Genomic DNA, 20,523 nt, shown 5'->3' with positions numbered 1-20,523 from the left:
GGGTGAGGGGGGGCAATGCCTGAGGGTCCCAGTATGTGAGAGGGGGCAGGCTGGGCTGAGGGACACTCCCCCTCACCCCCCACACAGTGCACGAATTTCGTGCACTGGGCCCCTAATTTATAATAAAAGATATATGGTCATCTAATTCCCTCAAGTAAATAAAATTCCTCTAAAGCACATCCACAGAGACACGTTGAAAACCAGAATGCCCCTATTATAATCTAGCACATTTCAACTCCATCATAAGATGGAAGAGCCCTCTCATTTTTGAAACCTGCAATCTATGGCAGGAAAGTAGTAGGACATACACAGGTTGTCCCTAACTTGTGCAATGCTCATGTATGAAGCTCGTGTATATTGGAACCATGTCCTTGCTTTGCACATTTCCATGGCCACTGAGTACTGAGAGACAGAGAGGGAGAACTTTATTGTCTCCTCCCCTCTCTTGCATCTCAAATGGCCCCCCTCAGTAGTCGACCCTTTGCATCAGCCTATAGCATCCAAGATCTTTCTTGTCTGGACAACTTCCATGCCTATCACCAGCTCCCCAAACCCTTCTCTGGTTATGCTACACCCATCGGGATTATTTCTCTGTTGACAAACATAAGGAAAGGACATATTACTTCTTATTTATCATCCTCTTATTTTAAAAAACCTTTAGAAATCAAAACACAACATGTAGAAAAGAATATCTCTAATATATGTAAAGTATAAGAAATAACAATTCGACTTAAGAAATTAAACACTTCCTATATATTTGAAACCATCTACCACTTTGGTAATCTTTTTGGTTGTTTCTTCATTTTATAATATACTAAAAGCCTTGCAAAGTGGAAGTACCTTGGGAGTTCCCAGTTCTGCGAGGCTGTGCTCCAGGGTGCTATTATATACATCTACGGGTAAATAAATATCATGATGAAAATGGCATTTTTCCTATTAAGTCATAAAAGTTAGAGGTATATGCCCTATTTCACTATTAAGAGACAAACACTTCATCACTGTAAATGAGAATAAAACTTGCATTTTAAAGTCTTTCAAGGGAATCAGCTCTATTTCTTCCTGTCTCCACTCCCTCAGTAACACATTGAGTGTACGTGCACTCACAAGGAAGGGGCATTTCTGTGAAATTAATCAAATACAGAATTCAATGTTCCTTGCAGATAGATAATTTTGGGATGTTCCATTGGGAACTTTCTAGTCTGAATTTTCATATTCCTCGGGGAAAGACTCACATGTTCCAAATCCTCAGTGTTTCCTCTGTTAGTGAAGAACATTATATAGCAAAACTACTATATACAGAATCAAGGTATACGCAGCAAGACACTCTGTGGGAAATGTTGTCATTAAAATGAAAGAAGGCAAAATGTGTGGGAATACAATCTAAATGTGGCAAATAAAAACTAGCATATATAACGCTGTAAAAAGCATTATACTAATTAATTGACTTTCTGATTTATTTATTTATTTATTTATTTTTTTTTTTTCCACCGCGGCGTCCCGTGGGCCACCGCCGGGGCACGCGTCCCCGGGGTTGACTTTCTGATTTAGCTAAAATTAAAAAAAAATCTGAGATGGAAATTTAAAAAATATTCATAGCTCTTAATATATGACAGTAAATTCAGAAATGACAAATCTCACTTAAGAATAAACTCAGTGCTATTGCTTTTGATGACGATGGAAAGCACATGTTCAATGCCCAATTAACTCTTTTGACATCTTTATGTTTTGTTCTTTAATGTTTTCCTAAATTTATAAAATAACTCGAATTCTTATTCCGGCTTTCGCTTTATATTTCATATCAGTGTTTCATCCTGTAAGATGCTGCTGCTACTGCTATTTGTTCTATATGCATGTTAGTTTAGCCCAAAAGCCTAAGGAAGGCTATAGCTCTTTCTATCATTGATGCTTTTATCTGCACTTCTGCATCTGGGCAATTGCTCAACTCCAGTCACAAAGACCTGGCGCTTAGACTGCATCCTCCCAGCTGAGGAGTTTTATTTGGTCATCTTGGTATTGGGGTGGGACATTTAAATGAGATGTCCAGGAAGCAAGTCATAAACAGGCTAAAGCTATAGATTTTGGAGTCAATGGAATATTTGAAGCCACAAGTAGGTAGTATGTCCCAAAGGAGAGTATATGGTACAGGAAGATCTTAGGACTAATGTGTCTAAATCATTAGGTACCCAAAAAAGATTTAAGAACTAAAAGAATGGCCTATAAAATGTACTGTACTTGATTAATAACTTCTATTGCAGTTAGAGTAAAAGAGAATTCTTATTTCCACGGAATTCCGCCTCCAGACCTCTCCAGCAAAATAGTAAGTGATGACAGCTAGTGAAAGCCCTATCAACACTTCATATTTATATCCCTGAGGTGGAACCATCCTATTTCAACACATAGCGCATTCTCATTGAATTCCACATTTAGCGAATGATGAATGCAAGACGTTTTCCACAATCTGGCTGCCCGCTTCATGCATTTTGTTAGCAAAGCACACAAAACTGGCAGGATCAGAGAGTAGCCTTTCCCAAATCCCTCCCAGTTTCAGCATGGCTACAGCATATGTTCCTAAACTGGTGAATTTTCTCTTAAGAAAATACAAATTCAGCCCTAGCTGGCTTGGCTCAGTGGATAGAGCGTCAGCCTGCAGACTGAAGGGTCCCAGGTTCGATTCCAGCCAAGGGCGGGCACATGCCTGGGTTCCGGGCTCAATCCCCAGTAGGGGGCATGCAGGAGGCAGCTGATCAATGATTCTCTCTTATCATTGATGTTTCTATCTCTCTCTCCCTCTCCCTTCCTCTCTGAAATCAACAAAGAAATATATTTTTTTAAAAGAAAATACAAATTCATTTCAGTGCTTGACTCACATTGTATTGAGGCTTTATAATCTCTCTCATCAACAAAACTTGCTTTTATATACGTGGATCATTTTCTTATTCACAGGATTGAAGCAAAATGACAGCTTCTCAATTTGACTGTCAATACTGCTCAGCATCACTTCTTGGGAAGAAATTTATGCTAAAGGATGGCAATCCATACTGCATCAAATGTTATGATCGCATCTTTTGTAACTATTGTGAGGAGTGCAAAGAAGCAATTGAATCAGGTTCCAAGGTAGGTCTTCTGTCAGTTCACAGAATTATTGCATATGAGCAGACAAATGCTTTGGAAAGCCTCTTTTCCTTTATTTAACCTTTAATACTCTATAGCTCTGCTACTGGGTATAAGGATCTTCAAAGTTACCATCAACCAAATTCAAGGCACTATGCTTAGCACTATGAAATATAACATATACTTTAATCTTTGCAATGATTTTAGGAGATAGTTTAGGATGCTAAATATTAAATAGGCTATTTGTCCAAAGTTACACCAATAAAATGTTGAGTTATTTCTGGAATCACAAGAGTATAAATGAATAAATACATAGATAATAGGATGTGTAAAGATTAAAGAATCTATTTTCTGGCTTCAAATCAGCCTCATTTCCACATGCCTTTGGGCATCGTCTATGTACTGAGAGGTTGCCAGTTTGATTCTGGGTCAGGGCACCTGCCCAAGTTTTGGGCTTGATTTCTGGTAAGGGGTGTGCAGGAGGCAGTGATCAATGTTTCACTCTCATATCTGTTTCTCTCTCTTTTTCTCCCTTCTTGTCTCTCTAAAAAAAAATGAAAATATTTTAAAATAAAATAAAATAAAAGATTATTCCATGACAAGCCTCTCTTGTTTATAAAAGGAAGATAGAGGAAATTTGAAGAAATAGGAGAGGGTCCACTTATTTTCCATCTGTCTTCAGTAATCAACCAACAAAGCCCCAGGCTCTAGCTCTTAATTGCCCCAGTCTCCTCTCCATGGGTAATAGTATCAATAACAACTTTCCCTCAAGCTACCAACACAACCTACTGGCACCATAGTCCCAGGAGTGTTAAGTTTTGTCTTATAAAATGGCTGGTTTTGTTGAAACACATTTAATTAACTTTTATTCACGTCTCCAAGGATCTTTGTTACAAAGGCCGGCACTGGCATGAAAGATGCTTCAACTGTGCCAAATGCAATCACTCTTTGGTGGAAAAGCCTTTTGCTGCCAAGGATGAGCGCCTGCTCTGCTCGGAGTGCTATTCCAATGAGTGCTCCTCCAAGTGCTTCCACTGCAAGAAGACCATCATGCCTGGTAAGATCAACAGGGAGTTCTGGTCACTAACTGAAGTAACCGTGCTTTCAATTAACCCAAGCACAGAAGAGAATACCAGCTAACAACAAAAACCTGCTTCTGAGAAAAATACCTTTCTTGCTATCCCTTGACCTCATTTAGTGTACTGTAGAAATAAATCATTATTATTTCTGTCTTGAATGGGTAAATTAAACCTAGGTCATAGAAGCATTTTGAATGAGAATGTGAGCCATAGAGTAAAGATAAAATCTATACCAATAATGCTAACATAGCATTACACACCCTGTCCTAGATATAACCAAGGGCAGTTTTGCTCTCTCTTAGGGAAAACAGGGATCCACGTAATCAATAGATTACGTGGATCCCTTACCCGTGTAGGCAAGCACTAATTCTCTATGATTTTGACCCTCTTCTCAATCCGTATAGACAGCAGCATAAGAACAGGACTCTCTTATTTTCTTATTATGGATTCAAATATTTTCTAGTTGATCATAACTGCACATCAATCTTATGAGTTTGTGCCCTTGGCATTCCTAAAAGTCCTGTAAGGATGATTATGGCCCAATTTATCTAAACTACATGCAGCCTTTCAGAGTCTCTACTTATAACACTTTCACATTTCAAAACTGTAGCTTCCAAAGCACAAGAGTTTTCAGCGAAAGAGTGACTAACCGTCATCATGTCTGAACTCTATTTACTTTTTATTCCCCAGATAAATATTTTGGAAGCCAACAAAACATTATTTTTATAAGGATAATTAATTTATCACTTTAAAATAATATTTTAAATAATTTGACATATCTTTGCTTAAAAAGCTATAAAGTTATGCTTGATTTGTACTAACAGGTTATTAATTTTGGGGTACAGGTTCCCGCAAAATGGAATTTAAGGGAAACTACTGGCATGAAACCTGTTTTGTGTGTGAGCATTGCCGACAGCCAATAGGAACTAAACCTTTGATTTCCAAAGAGAGTGGCAATTACTGTGTGCGGTGTTTTCAGAAGGAGTTTGCTCACTACTGCAACTTTTGTAAGAAGGTAACTATCTAAAGAGGATAAAGTTTGGGGAATCTTCCAGACCACTGCCTTTTAGCTGTACTATATAGTGGAAGTGAACTGATACTACCAGGTTACATTTGTCTTTAGTGTGAATTCCAACACGTCCAAACCACTACCTGTCGCATTGAGGATAGTCATCTATTTTTCTTACCATAAAATTCCACCCAGAACATTAATTTAATATTCCAACATCTCAAGTGACTTGAGATTCCACTTCCATTCACTGTTTTCCTCTAATTTCATGTATTCTAGTAGAGAATACACACCTTCCTTTGAACAAAATATTGCAAAGAAAATAATTTTTGATCTATTTCATTGCAGAGAAATATGGGTTTGTTTCACAGAGTGATGAAGTGAACCAATTTAAACAAGATGTTTAACTCCTCACATTATGTCTCAGCAATACAAATGTCTTCTGGCTTGAAGCTTTTATGTTTCTAAAGAGTAGATAGGGAGGCTCAAGGGAGATCATTAGGGAAATTCATTAAATAAACAGACAGAAGACTAAGACCTTTGTGTGGCTGCCTTCACTTCCTTTAACTTTGATATTAATTCCAAACATATTTTCCAAAAGAAAGGTCTTTTTTTTTTTCGAGTAGACTTTGCCCAATTCTTTTTTTATCCTCTAACCTTCTTTTGTGAAAAAGTCGCTCATCTCTGTCACCTTTACAAAACCTGTCTGTAGTCTATAAAATATATATTGATGTTCTTGAAGAAATCCTTGACCCTGAGGCATCATAAGTTTAAAATAGCACTATAAATTGTGATGAGAAAGCTGAATCATGAAAATACATTGGATTACTACCATGATTTCTCAACACTTTTGATATATGGGCTACTTTGGCAGCTATCTTAAGACCTTTTGTATTATTGCATCTGGAAAGCCAGAAGTCTCATTACTACTTTCTACAAATGCATAAATAAACATACATGCATACAAACATACACAGTAATTTTCTAGGTATATTTAAAATACTACTACTGCATTTGAGGTGGCATCAATAAACCCCTAAGTTATAATTCTTAAATTACACTATAATGTCTGAAACTTACAAATGATAGATCATGACATCTTACATCCGGAGACTTCCATTACGCTACCAGAAACACTGACTTGGAGAATGACTTCAAAAGCAATAGTCAGACTCTATGACCCTGTGACATGTGAAGCTCCAAAAAATTGTCAGAGTCAATGACACATTTAGAAACAGATACCCAAAATAAAAATGAATAGATTTATCTCACTATTTTGAGGGGCAGTGAAGTTGGCCATTTTTTGACTGTTTCTTAAAGATTTACTCTAAAATAGTAATGAGACTTATGGGAATTATCTTAATGTCATTGATTGGGCACACATTAGAATACTGTAAAGATTCAAGAAAGGACCTTCTCTAGTACATCAGCTGCTGAGCGCTGTCTGGGGCCAAACCTCTGGCATTTCCCAGGTTATAGGAACCTGTCCTATATTTAGGACATGGTTTGAAGTCACTAAAAATGTATAAAATGTTTATATTGGATAGTAGACAGATCATGACAAGCCAGATTATTTTCTATTTAATTTTTTAAGCCATAAATCCTTTAAGGAAAGCCAGATATAAACGTTTCTCATCAAAATGATCCAATCTGAAGAAAAACAATTCGTTTCAATCTAAGCAAAGAACAAATATTTTTTAAAAATTAGGCAAAAACTACTTGTCAATCAGGCTCTTAGAAGTCTTTTCATAAATTTTATTTTGTGAAACTAAATTTTATTTTCTACCCAACAGCAAGTAACCTCAAACTACAAGTGCTTTGGATTCAAACTTCTCAAGGTTCAAATAGACTATTCTGCAACTTATCAGCTGTCATCTACGGAATGTAAAATCATTATTGCCTCCACTTTGTCAGAGAAGAAACTTGATCTAAATCCTGGCATCAATCAGTGGCAAAAACTAAGCTTAGATATTAGACTTTATTTTAGCCCACCTGCCTCTTCAAAAGGAACATGATCACAAGCAATCTGTTTTAATGCCCCAGTGTCTTCTCCCTAATTAAATAGTCTTTGCTGTACATTTCAAGTTTTACTTTGCTGTGAACACATTTTTTCAAGTTTGAATCTTTTAAGCATTGCCTGCTAATCATCTGACCAAACAAATCAAAGGGATCTTGAATTCTGCTGTGCCTGCTCTAAGGCATTTCAAGTCAGTAGGGAGTATTTTAAATTGCTTGTGTTCACACACACCATCATGTTTCCCAATTACTTATTTAGAATGGTGTACTTTTTTCCCTTTAGGAAAAATAACTTTTCTTCATAATACCTTTAATTTTTAAGGTATTTTTGTTATATTTTAAAATATCTTTAGAATAATCATTTTAAAACCCTCTATCACAGGCAAATAACATTTTAATGGCTTATCTACTTCATTGAAATACAAAGGTTACAAGAACCATCTCAGCTACAATATTGCTTCAGTCATTATAAGACAGCGGTTCTCAACCTATGGGTCGCAACCCCTTTGGGGGTCGAACAACCCTTTCACAGGAGTCGCCTAAGACCAGCAGAAAACACATATATAATTACATATTGTTTTTGTGATTAATTATTATGCCTTAATTATGTTCAATTTGTAACAATGAAATTGGGGGTCACCACATGAGGAACTGTATTCAAGGGTCGCGGCATTAGGAAGTTTGAGAACCACTGTCTTATAATGAACCACTTATAATATAAAACATTTACATGAACACATTCCAAGATCCACAGCTACTGCAGGTCAATAGCCATGATTCTGCAAGGTGCTATGACTTAAAAATTGTTACACAAGTTTTTACCTATATTATCCCAAAGAAAGATGTCTCTGCCTTTTAAAAAGTAGAACCCAAGGATTCAACTGGTATAGAAAAAAAAACATATATTATGGAGGAATGATAACCATCTCTGACACAATTCTAGCACATCACACATCAATGTACAACCTGTGCTCTTAGAGCCTTAACGCTGAAAACTTACACTGTTGCCCACAGTATACCATTTGTGCTAGATACAATATTGGAATTGCTTTCCAAACACTTTTACCCTTGGAGTTTATTCACTCATTCAACAAGGACTTATGAACTGTTTACCATTGCAAAGTTATCTTGCCTCAGTATTGTATTAATGTTTAAGCAAATGGGCTCTGGGGTCAGATTGTGCAGGTTTGAATGCTAGCTTTGTGTGTCCCTGGCAAGGAACAACCACTCTAACCCCAAGTACTTGCTCATCTCATAAAGGGGAAAGATAATAGTCCCTACTGTGTAGGTATGTTGAGAATAGTAAGAAGAGGCAATCCCTTAGCACAGGGTTGAAGACCGAAAAAACACTTAAGTTTAGCTCATTACTAACAGATGATGGTGCTTATCCATTCCATTCAGGGCTGTTACTGCTGGATATTCTTGAGCCTGGAGGAAAGCCTTCAGGAAAAAAGCTTTTTATTCAGCATCCTTAAAAGGTAAACATGGCAATAAGAACAGAGCATAGAAAATATTTTAGATCTAATGGCAGATCTTTGAAGACCAATAAGAAAGTCATAGAAAGATAAGAAATGAAATCAATAGTTGAGTTCTTTTTCTTTTTTCTGGATCCATTATATCCCTGTTTCCTTTCTGTTCCATTATGGGAGAAAAATTAAGATATGTGTCACCAGTTCATATCTCTATAGCCTTTTGCTTCTCATATCCATCCCCCAAAAAATCTTAGAAAAAGGACAGCCTGACACAAGATGATCAAGTAGCCCAAAGAATCACCTGTGGACATAGAAGAGCATCACAAAAGGTCTGAATTCGTATAGCTCCCACGGTCATTACCTTTTTTTGTGATCCTTTGGCAGGTGATAACTTCAGGTTGGATAACATTTCATGACCAGCCATGGCATAAAGAGTGTTTTCTGTGTAGTGGCTGCAGGAAAGAGCTCTGTGATGAAGAGTTTATGTCCAGAGATGACTATCCATTCTGCTTGGACTGCTACAACCATCTTTATGCCAAAAAGTGTGTAGCCTGCGCCAAACCCATTACTGGTGAGTTCTTTAGTTGAATACAGTCCTTACATGAGACAGTTATGGCTACATAAATGCTATACAGTTCACTCTAAAAATTAAAAAAAAGGTAATCTTTTCCTTATGTTTCTTTTTCTAGATAAACACAAAATACATAAGCAGAAATATTACACAGACCCTTCCAGGCAAATATAGATTATAATCAGGGTAACTATACTCTAGAGGACTGTGAAATTATTTGGTATCAGGCCAATGAAATCATTTGGTTTGGCCCTGTCAAGGCATTAGGGGTGAGTTAATTAAATGTTTGACAAAATATAGCAGGCTAATTTTTAAGTTGATAATTTTATATGGCCCTTGAATGATGTTATAAATATCCAAATGACTCTTGGCAGAAAAAAGGTTCCCCACCCTTGCTCGAGAGGATTATTAATCCTAAAGGTAATGGTACTAACTCTCAATAAAGGAATAGTTCAGAGGGAGAGGAGAACGGGATGAACTGAGACATAGAGACCTTCATGAGGAGGCCTGGTCAGAGCCGGACCTTTAAGGATTCGAGTGGAAGGAAGGGATATTTGAAAATAAAAATCCTGCTTAATTCCAAACAAGGATGAAAGGGCCTTAAAAATGGAAAATGTTTTAATTAAATGTAAGTATTGTACTGAAATCCAAAGCTGTACAAATTAGGGTAGCATAGGTTACAAATTAATTAAACTTCGTTTTAAGATGTTTCAAACAAATGTATTATTCTATTTTTTCCTCTTTTCCCTTGCATTAAGTTTTAATTATGAATAGATGAAATAAAACCAGCTAGTGTTCTGCTGAAGAAACGAAGTACACGTGGCATGTTTGAAAATAACATAAGTGGTAGATCAATCTGTGTTAAATAGATTTTCAAGGCAACAAACAAAGCATTACCTTTTCCTCAGAGACCCTTCTAAAATGCTCACCCTGTAGTAAAAGAACTAAAGCTAGCATGGCTCCTGAGAATCCCCACCATCATTCTGCTAAGTAATTTACAGTCACTGAATGATGTGGCAGAACTCCTCATGCCTAGTATTCTTAGATAATATTTCATACTGGAGTCCCGGTGCACGAAAATTCATGCACTCGGTGGGGTCCCTCAGCCTGGCCTGTACCTACTCGCAGCCCAGGAGCCCTCAGAACATTTGCCACTGTACAGGCTTACTAATAAACTCAAGAAAAACGCATGAGCATCAAAATGCTAGATGTGTAATAATTAGTTTTATGAACAGAGATGATTTACATTTTTTGAGAACATCATTCTTACAATCAGCTTGTCAATGTTTTGAATAACATTAAAAGAATTAATTGGTTCATTATTGATTTACTCTTATTAGAAAGTGATGATAGCACCATAAGTACCAAGCTATAAATTTATTTAATCAAGAAAAGTAGAAAAATTTTATATAAATGTTTCTATGAACTGGTAAATTATATGTAAAGACATCAAATAATGTTTCTAAAGTGGAAATAAAAGTTCATTATAATATTAAGGAGAGTTTATCTGAAATAGAATGCTTATTCATTCTTTTTGCTTCACCATCCCAAATGGGCTATTTGGAAATTATATGTGAATAAGCACATGAACTATTTTAGCCTCATTCTATGGTATAAATCACAGGAAGTTCACAGTACTAAGGTCACTTGAAAAAAACTTGGCAAATAAATAAAGACCCAATCTTAGGGATATTCCAACCCCTTCCCAATTCCTAGACCTTTCTCCTTTACTACAACTCCTCAAAACCAATTCCTTGAACTGTGTGTCTTGGATTCATATTAGGGATATAGAGATAGTGTCCACTGAAGACTCAAATTCTGCCTTTCTTCAAACACCATGGCTCAAGTGAGGCCCAAGTGGTGACAGCTGACAAGGCACTTCTTAGGAGCTAATCATGGTATAACATGGTCTTAGAGTGATCAGATCCACAGATCTTTGTCACAGGCTGAAGTTGTCTCTGGGCAAGGTAATGAGGTCATCATGTTAGGCTAGCTGCATGATAATCTGGATAAAGTTCTAGATTTGGGGCTTTTGGAAATTGTATCCCAGACCACAATATGAGCATAGAACTTTATCCTACGTAAAATTTAAACATGGAAAAAGAAGGAGGAGAACTAAAAGTCATCAAAACATCAGACATCAGGCTATGAAGTGCAATTTTATTTTATTTTATCCTAATATTGCCTCTAAGAAAACAAAGGCACAACAAGAGAAAAGAGAAAGATATCTTATTTGAGTATCTATTCCCAGTGCACTGCACTGTATTTCCTTATCTGTCTTAGCAGTCCTTATCTGCTTCCAAAATTATGTGCTTTTTATATCCAAATTCTACCTACTTGTGTAGATAATGGGAAGTTTTCACTGGGAATCAGACTGGATCTCATCAGAGGAACCTGTTGCCTGGGTGACAGTCCCAGATGGATGCAGAGCATGGGGGCAGCATTCCTTTTGAGGTTACTTGCCTCAGGGTCATCTTTCTGCATCTCCAGTTCCTAAAAGAGATCCTGATTGAATGCTCAATCTATTCATGGAAAGAATAGATTATTCTTTTTCTCCTATTTTTTACAGGTCTCAGAGGTGCCAAGTTTATCTGCTTTCAAGACCGTCAGTGGCACAGCGAATGCTTTAACTGTGGGAAGTGCTCAGTCTCTTTGGTGGGGGAAGGCTTCCTGACCCAGGACAAGGAAATCTTCTGCCGCAAATGTGGCTCTGGGGTGGAGACTGACATCTAGACGGAGACAGTCCTTCCCTTCCTAACATCCACCTTGCTTTTGTTCTCACTAAATCCAGAACTTGGTTGAAGTCATATTTCTGACTAGAGTTTTAGAAAATATTAATGTAAACTTCATAGCAGAAGGGTTTTGCACACATTTTTAGTGAACTGTATTATAAGAGCTCAAAAAAAGCACAGTCTAATGGAAATGAATGTATACTAAATCACAAAGGAACCTCTGCTTGCAAAATACTGCACTCTGCTGTTAGAAATAATAGGAGCATATCTCTTTATTGTAACCAAGTAGAGGGCCTATACATAGAAGTCATGGATGTTAGTACTGAAGACAGATGTTGTTCAAAACTGCAGAGTAAAAAGGATATTGAGAGATCAAATTAAAAGGCATACGTAAGACTAATGTTTGTGCTCCTAGCAAGCTAGTGATACATATGGTGGTATGAATAATAAAACAGTGATCCGGGAAAACTAATCAGCAATCAGCACATTTAAGAATTCTGTCATTTTATCATTCTTTTATTACTCACACGTACTGGCTTTGAAAAACAAATCTGCAATTTGCCCTCATCCACACTGCTTCCACAGCTCATTGGTTCCCATGGTTAATCAATGTCTCTGATACGCTATATAATATAATGGGTTCTCTCTACCTGGGGATAGTCAAAACATATTTTATTAAATGTATTTTCAAAGCCCACATAATTTTTCTAAAGACTTACATATTTCATGAGAGAAAATGTCTATTCTTTCAAGCTAGCTAACCAGGATAATCATTGTCTCCAAGGCAAACCTTTAAAGTAAATAGATCATTAAATCATCACTTGTGGAAATGAGTTTTAGGGAAGGGACTGAGTGTTGGAACATGACTTTCATCCAGATATCTAAAGGCATAATAGAATGCATAATTAGCTCTGAGCCTCATGCATTTTGACTTCTAAAATTACATAGATGATTAATGGAAAGACATAAAAGCAGGCTTTAACGAAATCTAATATTAATAACTGAAAAAGAATAATTCACTGCTGGTAATTCAGGACCTGTAACGCCATAGAGTAGAGCCATGTGGGCTATAGATGAGCCCTCCCACTGTTCCTTCTCGCCTGCGCCACCCACCTCACCCATGCCAGCCACACCCCAGAGCTTCAGTCTCCGGCATGACCCAGGGGTGCACTCTCACCCCTAAGCAGTCATTTTACAAAGAAGTCTGTTTTTATTGGTCATAAGGGAAGTAACTGCCTTAGTGAAAAGTCTAGCTGCCTTAGACAACACTCCACATTGTGTGGGACAAGTGAAAGCAACCTCTGTTCTCTACGGTCAGTTATCAACCTTTTAAGTGCATTTGCGTGGTATAGGGGGAGGTCAGGAGAAGAAACCCACCTAGATGTAATTTTTATGCATCTACTCTCAGGTTATTACATAGCATTAACTTTTCTGATTGAAATCTAATTATATGCTGTGGCTGATTACCATGATTAAACTAGCATCCCAGGAGATTCGATTAAAACGTTATGGAAACACCAGTTTTGAAATAGTTTAAAGTGCAAGGACATTCAGAGATGCTAACAACTTAGAGATACTAATAAAAGGTCAGCCTGCATAGGCTATTTGAAAGTAATAATTGCCTCCTTTTATATTAACAATGCCAGGATATTTGCTTACTTCTACTTTATAAAATGTAGAAAAACCTATCAATATTTTTCCTGACTTGTTTAAAATTTCACATAACAGGTAAGGAACTAAATATGCCAATTGTTCTAGGATCTGGAAAATAATAGAACATTACATATTTAGAAAACCAAGTCATTCTAAGTCTGGAGAGAGATACAGCATTGTAACATTGTCTCAGTTAACCAATTACATATCAATATACAAAATGTAATGTTTTCTTGGTTAAACAATTGGTAATATGAAGGCATTTTGCTGTGTGTGTATGGGGTTGGTGAGTGCAGGTGATCAGGCTTGTATCCTATCCGTACAATTACAATTCACAGAACCACTGCTGAGGCAGAGATAGTATCATCCTCTGGTGTGTATACTTATGTATATACACTTCTTCATATAAATAATTCCATATTTAGAATGTAGTTTAGTCATCAAATATGCATTAGGCATGTGTGTACACAAAGGTAGATTTTGAGCGGTTGTGGTTCTGGGATGAGGGGTGGGGAGGTCAGGTTATGGAAATGTGGGAATGTCAGATATAAAGATCCTCCCCTACAGCTTTTAGAGGCGCCACTGTAGACACAACACACATAAGCAAAACAACGAAGAAATAAGGCCTCCTTAGACTGACATGCATACAATGGTAACAGTAAAAACTTTATGCTACCATTGATTTCGGGTTAATAAAGATGGAATTGACTGCCTCAGGAAGCAGTGGGCTCCTGGTGATTCAAAGAGTGATATCTGAACAGGCAGGAAGCAGTTAGAAGCAATTCCCTTGCTGAAAACAACCAGATGGTGTGGAAGTAACAGAGAGCTGCTCCAAAGAGCAAGAAGAAGTGAGATGGCTAAAGGAGAAAGGACAAAAAAAAAAAAAGGAGAATGTTCACTCTTAGGGCTAAGGTTTGTATTTGACATAACGTGCAGGAGAAAGTTACTAGCTATTCTTAAATAGAGGAGAAAGCATCACGACAGTATTTGAGGAAGATCATGCTGCTGATTCTGTGTGGCCTGGAACTGAAGAGGACAAGGTCCAAGGCGAGGCCTCTTACTCAGCAATCTGTGTGGCTAGTGGCAAAAGAAGTGACAAGATAAAAACTGTAAGTAATGCAGGCCAAGAGTTCTATCATTCAATATAAATGTGTATGCAAGACAACAAACCAAAATATCTTATGTTGGCATGTTGAGATTAAAGATGACAAGAAATGCAGAAAAGAATTTCTGCTCCCATGATAACAGGTAGGGTGCCCACGGGTTCAATTTTCACTCAACCAATGGACATTGGAACAATCCAGGTCCATTGGTTAAAAGACGTGTGACAATTCTACCATCATCAGTTCAAAACTTACATAGTCACTATAACTGTAAAAAAAACCTCAAACTCTGTTGTGCATTGGAGATACTGATCACAATGGCCTTGGTTAAAAACCATCTCAAAATTTAGTACCACAAATGAAAAATCAACCCAAAGATATGTCTGATGTTAGTGACACCATTTTTTAATTTAAGGAAAAAATACTTATTAGTCTAACTGGCATAGTAATAATACTTCATATTTTAAATAAGAAAATGATTGTTACAGTATATTTTAGATATATTTAATTGAGCACTAAATTATTCTCAAATATATTTATCAGTAGATGTTTGTTATTGCAATAATACAGTTTTTACATTATTTCTTCAATGAAGGAGTCAGAAAATCAATAGAAATTATACTTGCTAAGATATTACTTTTATCCTGAACCTTTTCCACTGGAAGCATCAGACCTTTGGATCATGATTCTACCAGAAACATTTCAAGAGTCACCGGGGATAAGTGTAAAGAAATGTTGGAGGAACTTGAGATTCCCCTTTCCAGGGAGAGCTAAAGGAGATCTACCAATATTTGGGGAAAATGTCATAATGTAAATTTACCTTACAACTTCTCCAAAGTCAATGCATGTGGACTGTATTATCCCAACACAATAAAGTACAAGGATACCAGGAGTCTTCATTTGAACCATCCAATTCAAGAGAAATTAAGAAATCAGTCCATCCACTCAGTCACACATGTGGCTTCCTAGATGTTCCTAAAAATTCATCATCCCAAGAGAATTAGAGAAGTTCTTTTTCAGAATTATGAACAATCTAAACTTTCCCAGATGACTAAGCTTTAGGACCAGATATCCTGTTAAAAAATGGGGTTGGGAAAAATATTTCTCAAATGGGGAAATAAAAAGGAGGAGAAAGAAACGAAAGAGATTCATGTTCAAGTTTGAGTCTATAAAAGAAATAACAGAATTTATGTGTCTTTGGAATGACTGGATTATATATCTCTGTGGTTGTGAAAAGGGAACAGCTCACTGTGATAGAATTATGACCATGTCACAGGGAGCAGAGAGTATTTGGGTCAAATATTTTCCCACGAATGGTAATAAACTTATGAAGTAGATGTCCATAAAGGGTTCTCTGAATGAGAGACATTAATGAGCTCAACAGACATCCATTCAATGACTCAAGCAGTGACACTAAATGCTATTCCCACCATACGCAAAAACAAAAAATCAGCTTTGATATTTATGGAAGTCCACACACTGAATCCAAGGGCTTATTCTTTATACAAATGATAGCCTATCCCTGATTTGTCTCTGTAGCATCATTTATGAAGCTGTCTATCTAAAAATTCCAACCCAAGCTTTCAAACAGGAAATGATTGAGGAAGGATGGATAAGGAAAAAATGGAAGAAAAAAAGAGTGGTGATGAGCCCTGGGTGGGTAGCTCAGTTCATTAGACAACAAATCTCTCTGTCTCTCTCTCTCTGTGTGTGTCTGTCTGTCTCTCTCTATCTCAAATAAATTTTCTGAAAATTAAAAAAAAGAGTGGTGACAACAAAAATTGACATTGCACAAATTGTTGGGTTTTCAAAAAATTTTTCCTTATATATATTTTTCAAAACTACAGAGTTTTTCAAAGGAAGCAAAATAAGTGAACAAAAGAAAAAATTTGATAGAATTCTGGATTTAAGAACTATACCTTGGTATCTGTTACCTCCCCTCAAGGGAAATTACTTTTTCAGCCACCAATGGATATGTAGTCACCGAAATCAATAATCTTCAACTTCCTATGCTGCTGTGAGGTATTTTGCTGTTGTTGACTTTCCCTTGTTCCTTCAAAATTTGACGATAGTAATGATTTTACTATGGATACATATATCAAATCATCATGTTGTACACCTTAAATATACACAATTTTCATTTAAAAAATTTTTTTAAATTAAAAATAGCAAAATGCTCATAGGCAATTGCCATCAGGTGGTAGAGCAATCTTAAAAAACAGATCCTCTCCAATAGTTATGATGTTCCATATTTTCCTCACATTTATAAAAAAATTTTATGTTCAACATATATGTCTCATTATTTTCGTACACTACTGGGTAGAGAAAAGTATTTCTGAAAGACAATTTGAGAGCCTTAAATTTTTTGCCTACACTTTGACCAAGAAAATTCAATTTCTAGGAATTTATACTAGGAAAATCATTGATAAGCGATACAACTTATTTCAGTTCTGGAATGTTTATTGACGTATTGTGTATGTGTTTAAAACCCCAAACAAGAAACCAACTTAAAGATCCAAAATAAAAATGAATTCATTCTGGTACCTATTTACAATGGAATACTTTAAAAGCAGCCATTAAATTTTTTTGGCCCTACTCGGTTTTACTCAGTGGATAGAGCACCGCTTGCTGACTGAAGGGTGCCGGGTTTGATTCCAGTCAAGGGCACATGTTCAGGTTGCAGGTTCCATCCCCAGTGTGGGGTGTGCACAAAGCAATCAATCAATGATTCTCTCTCATCATTGATGTTTCTATCTCTATCTTCCTCTCTCTTCTTCTCTGAAATTAATAAAAAATATATATATTTTAAAAATTTTAGGACTACTTAGTGACATGAAAAAATGTAAATGATATGAGGTTAAGTGGAAATATAATGTTATAAAACAACATGTATGATACCCAATGTGGCTAAATTTATTACAATAATTTGTGTGTGAAGAAAACTGCAAAAAAAGTACAATAAAATATTAGCATTAGCTGAACAAAAACATTTTCTGCCAATGGCATCCATAATACCAGTCTCTCTTTGTCTCCTAAAGTACACCATCCTTTACCTATTTCTTTGAAACAGATATTCCTAAATATTTTCTCCTCAAGCTTCTTGCTCTACATTTTCTCTGCCAGTGAACTCATCTAGTTTCATGATTTTAACTGCCCCTTTGTGTAGCTGAGCCTAAATCTTTGTGTTCTGCCTTAAATTCTTTTCTGAGTTCCAGATGCAAGTTTCTCTCTGTTCCCTGGACAACTGCAACTCAGAATAATGTGGACAGCTCACAACAACTTTATTATTTTTCCTACGAATTCCACTTACCTTCTTATGTCCTCCATCATATTTAAAGCATGATCCAAACGGAGCCTGTAAAATTTATGTCCTGGGCACATAAAAAGATGCTCAACACCATCCATTAGTTATTAGGGAAATGCAAATTACCACCACAACAAGATAGCATTTCACACCAATTATAATGGCTATGATATATAAGGCAAGCAATAACAAGAGCTGTGAAGATGGAGAGAAATAGTAACCCTCATAAATTTCTGGCATGGGGCCTCCACTTTGGAAAACAGTTTGGCAGTTTCTCAAAAAGTTAAATATAAAACTACCATGCAACCCAGCATTTCCACTCCTAGGTATCTACCCAACAGAGTGAAATGAAAACACATGTCCACATAAATATTCATGTCAGCATTACTCATAACCACCAAAAAAAAAAAATGGACAACCCAAGTGATCAGTTGATGAATAGGTATACAAAACATACGATGGAATATGACTCACTCATAAACGAGAATGAAGGGCTGCTGTGTGCCGCCACATGGATGAACTTTACAAACATGCTAAGTAAAAAAAGCCAGACAAAAAAAGGCCACATCTTGTGTAATCCCACCTGTCTGCAATGTTCCAGAGACAAATTTATAGAGACAGAAAGATTTGTAGTTTCCTGGGGCTGAGAGTGGAAATGGGGATGCATTGTAAATGGGCATGAGGGCTCTTTATGGAGGGATGACAATATTCTGCCACAGGTTGATGGTGAGAGTTGCGCGATTAGGTAAAATTACTAAAAATCAGTGCATTGTATAAATTGAAATTAGTGAATGATATGATACATAAAGTAAATCTTAATAAAGTTGAGTGCATTTTTAATCTGTCCTGGCTCCCCCTTCTCCCCAATACCTTATATCTAAATCCTATTCTAAAAGCCGTAATTTTAAAATTTTGCCTTGCAAGCTTTTTTTGTTTCCCCAAAATACCATTCCTTTTTATTTTTCTGTAACTAGGATTCTCCTCTTAACTGCCTGTCAAATTCTTAATCAACCTCTAAAGTCCAGATCAAAGTTACCTTCTGTGTGAAATCTTTACTAATATCCCTTAGAAAAAAAGTTAATTTTCTTCAACTTTTTTTTACAATTCTGTGAGCAGTTTAAACAACTTGATTTATATTATAGCTGGGAATGGGGAGGCAAACTAATTAGACTCTAATTATTAGAGGATGATGGTATTTAGAGCCAGCAAAACTGGGTTTAGTTCCAAGGTGTGCCACTTTTTTTTGGTGTGTGACATTTGGTGGTTACTAAGTTATCTGAGCCTCAGTGTTCCAACCTTTAACTGGGGTCTATAATATAAATTTCAAATAGCTCCAGTGAATAGTAAATGAAATAAAAGGAATTTGCCTCACATCTTCCTAGAACATATTAACTTATTAGAAAGTTATTAAATGTCAATTACCTTACCCTTTCTTCCCACCCCTACTCAACCTCTAGATAATGCATTTATTCATCTTTTATAAATCCAACTCCTACCAAAATGTCTGACACCTGGTAGACAACCAATAAATACTTGCTGAATTAAACTCTAGTTGTGAAAGTATTGTTTCTATAATAATATCGTCCCTATATTGGTTGCCAATAACCATGGTAAGTATATAAATCCCTTTTGCTACTCACCTTGATCATGTTATATGGAATTGCCCATGCAAGAAGCAACTAGATTGCAAATCAATACCTGCCATTTCAAGCCTCTGCTTTGAAGTTTTAAATTTGATATCACTGTTTTCTCTGTCCATAGACTACTAATCTGTAGAGTGTGCTTCTCTCAACCAGCATTCACATGGGTGTCTTGAGACTTGATTTTCAGGTTCTCTGGGGAATAATTGCCTATGCTGAAGTTTCTCCTCTGGGCCCCCAAGTAGATTTTTCATGCATTCATACCTCTTGGGTTAAGCCAGGCCATCTCAAATGTGCCTGCCAAATTTGGAGTCAATCTGTCCTACCAATTTTTTATCCTGTACTTACTTCAACAATGTAATTGTACTTACTTTCCTTAAACTGCAAAATATATCCTCTCTGTCTCTCAAAAATGCAGACAATTTTCCTTTAACCTATTGCTGAGTATGTGTAGCTTTGGGCATCTTAAATTCTCTTATCACACTGGTACAGCATCCATGGGCTGCCTCAGTCCTTCCAGGGCACAGCGTTTCTCTGTTCCTCCTTATTAAACTTCCCCTTTTCTTGGCAATTTCACCTTTCCTACTTCAGTGTCCTCTTTCTCTTAATTTGCATTATTTCCCTCTGGACATAAATTCAGACTATTCACATAATTACTTTAGAAGGAATTCCAAAAAGTAAACATCTAGGCACATGTTTTAAATCTACATAGTCTGATCTTTAACCAGCACCCATAATTCCGCTGCCTGGTGACTCTGTACTGAACTCTCTGTGTGGCTTCTCAGGATGGGATAAACGTCTACAGCTAGCATATATTCAGAGACGGGTCCTGA

The 20,523-nt window shown here is 36.6% G+C and overlaps 1 protein-coding gene across 1 annotated transcript in view; it reads left to right on the top strand.

The window, feature by feature from the left end:
* FHL5 (four and a half LIM domains 5) overlaps positions 1-12,330 on the top strand; it is a 29,040-nt gene extending 16,710 nt beyond the window's left edge. The window contains exons 2-6 of the mRNA XM_006778238.1: positions 2,944-3,114; positions 3,994-4,168; positions 5,036-5,205; positions 9,072-9,258; positions 11,828-12,330. Coding sequence (XP_006778301.1) covers positions 2,956-3,114; positions 3,994-4,168; positions 5,036-5,205; positions 9,072-9,258; positions 11,828-11,991 — 855 coding nt within the window. The 5' untranslated portion in view covers positions 2,944-2,955 and the 3' untranslated portion in view covers positions 11,992-12,330. The remainder of the gene's footprint in view (positions 1-2,943; positions 3,115-3,993; positions 4,169-5,035; positions 5,206-9,071; positions 9,259-11,827) is intronic.
* Positions 12,331-20,523: the final 8,193 nt, after the last annotated feature.

The sequence above is a fragment of the Myotis davidii genome, unplaced genomic scaffold, assembly GCF_000327345.1.
Source record: "Myotis davidii unplaced genomic scaffold, ASM32734v1 scaffold269, whole genome shotgun sequence".
Classification (NCBI taxonomy): domain Eukaryota; kingdom Metazoa; phylum Chordata; class Mammalia; order Chiroptera; family Vespertilionidae; genus Myotis; species Myotis davidii.
This window is presented reverse-complemented; position numbering and strand designations above follow the sequence as displayed.